The 1,560-nt window shown below is 42.1% G+C and overlaps 1 protein-coding gene across 2 annotated transcripts in view; it reads right to left on the bottom strand.

The window, feature by feature from the left end:
* The window catches only part of Tdrkh (tudor and KH domain containing), a 22,265-nt gene that overhangs the window by 8,824 nt on the left and 11,881 nt on the right, over nt 1-1,560 (bottom strand). For both annotated transcript variants that reach the window (XM_029475471.1, XM_021158722.2), the window contains exons 2-3: nt 1,163-1,312; nt 276-382 (exon numbers count right to left, since the gene is read on the bottom strand). In XM_029475471.1, the coding sequence (XP_029331331.1) occupies nt 276-382; nt 1,163-1,286 (231 nt within the window). In that variant the 5' untranslated portion in view covers nt 1,287-1,312. The remainder of the gene's footprint in view (nt 1-275; nt 383-1,162; nt 1,313-1,560) is intronic.

Genomic DNA, 1,560 nt, shown 5'->3' with positions numbered 1-1,560 from the left:
AACTCACTCTGTAGACCAGGCTGGCCTCGAACTCAGAAATCCGCCTGCCTCTGCCTCCCGAGTGCTGGGATTAAAGGCGTGCGCCACCACACCCGGCTGAAAGTTCTCATTTTTAAAAGAAAAACATTGCAGTTATCTTAGTAAGTCCCTGTATTTTTTCTTTTAAAAATATGTGTATCATGGGTGTTTTGGAAAATGTGGTCAGAGGAAGGAAACAAGGAGACAAGAAATAGATTTGATGCCTGGGAAAGCTATTAGCCTGCTCACACACTTACCTGTTTAATATTGGCTCCTTGTCGACCAATGATGAGCTTCACAGCCTCCTGGGGGACTCGCATCTCTATCTCAATGTCATCTTCTCCAACAAATGTCAATCTCTCTTCTGTGCAGACCATAACAGACCAGACTTAAATATGCTAAAGCTACTACTATCCCTCCCCTGAATCAGGCTGTCAGAGACCTAATCTAAGAGACAGACTGTAGCTCTTAACCACAAGGAAAGACATAGCAACTGAATGTGAGTCAGAAGGTCCCAAAAGACCAGAGCTGGGGATGGGTGTATAGCTTAAAGGGAAGGGTACAGTGCATACAGGGAGAAATTTCAATTCCCAGCACTCTACCTGCCCTCTTCCAAAGACCATTTGGCATTTTCTTTGGGATACTATTTCAGATGTTAATAAGGGAAAAGATGATTCTGGAGAGTAAAAGTTGTGAGCTTGTAGGATGTGACTCTAAGACATGACTTCTACGAACAGTGAGGGCTAGGAGTTTTCTGAGGCTTTCATTAGTCTAAAACCTCACTTTATACTAGTCACTTCTTTGAAACCTGTTCTTTAGGTCCAGCTGCTGCCTATCATCTGACAGTTGGAGAGAAGCAGCAGAATGAGTATATATTTAAAAATCACATAGTTGGTTTTGTATGGGAAAGAGTCAGTGACATCATGAGTTCCCTTTATATACTAGCTTTCTAATAACAAAGAAAGAAAGAAAGAAAGAAAGAAAGAAAGAAAGAAAGAAAGAAAGAAAGAACTTTTTTCATATTTCTCACTGGAAACCAATTATATTTTTGACAAATAGTACTGTTGTGGCAAATAAAGTTTTCATTTCAGTTTAACAAAAGGAGATGGAATATTATTGCAAGCACTGCACGCTCACCACATACCTCTGCTTTCCCTATATCGACGATACAGAATGTAGGCAACTGTTGCACTTGCTGGAATTCCCAGGCCCAGGGCTATTTTCTGAATAGTGGACAGGTTTGTCCATGAAGTTCGTTCAGTGGACATTTTCTGCTGTACTCTGACTTAACATCCTGAAACAAACAAATCAAGAAGTAGTATTTTTGCCACTTGTCTACTTGGAAGAGAGAAATGAGAACACACTATATTGGAGAACAAAAACAAACATATAACTCCACTAGGTCAGGCAGTAGTGCTGCATGCCTTTAACTCAGGCACTTGGGAGGCAGAGAGGCAGAGAGGCAGAGAGGCAGAGAGGCAGAGAGGCAGAGAGGCAGAGAGGCAGAGAGGCAGAGAGGCAGAGAGGCAGAGAGGCAGAGAG

This window comes from Mus caroli, chromosome 3, assembly GCF_900094665.2.
Source record: "Mus caroli chromosome 3, CAROLI_EIJ_v1.1, whole genome shotgun sequence".
Classification (NCBI taxonomy): domain Eukaryota; kingdom Metazoa; phylum Chordata; class Mammalia; order Rodentia; family Muridae; genus Mus; species Mus caroli.
Note: the sequence above shows the minus strand (reverse complement) of the source record. Positions and strands in the feature narration are given on the sequence as shown.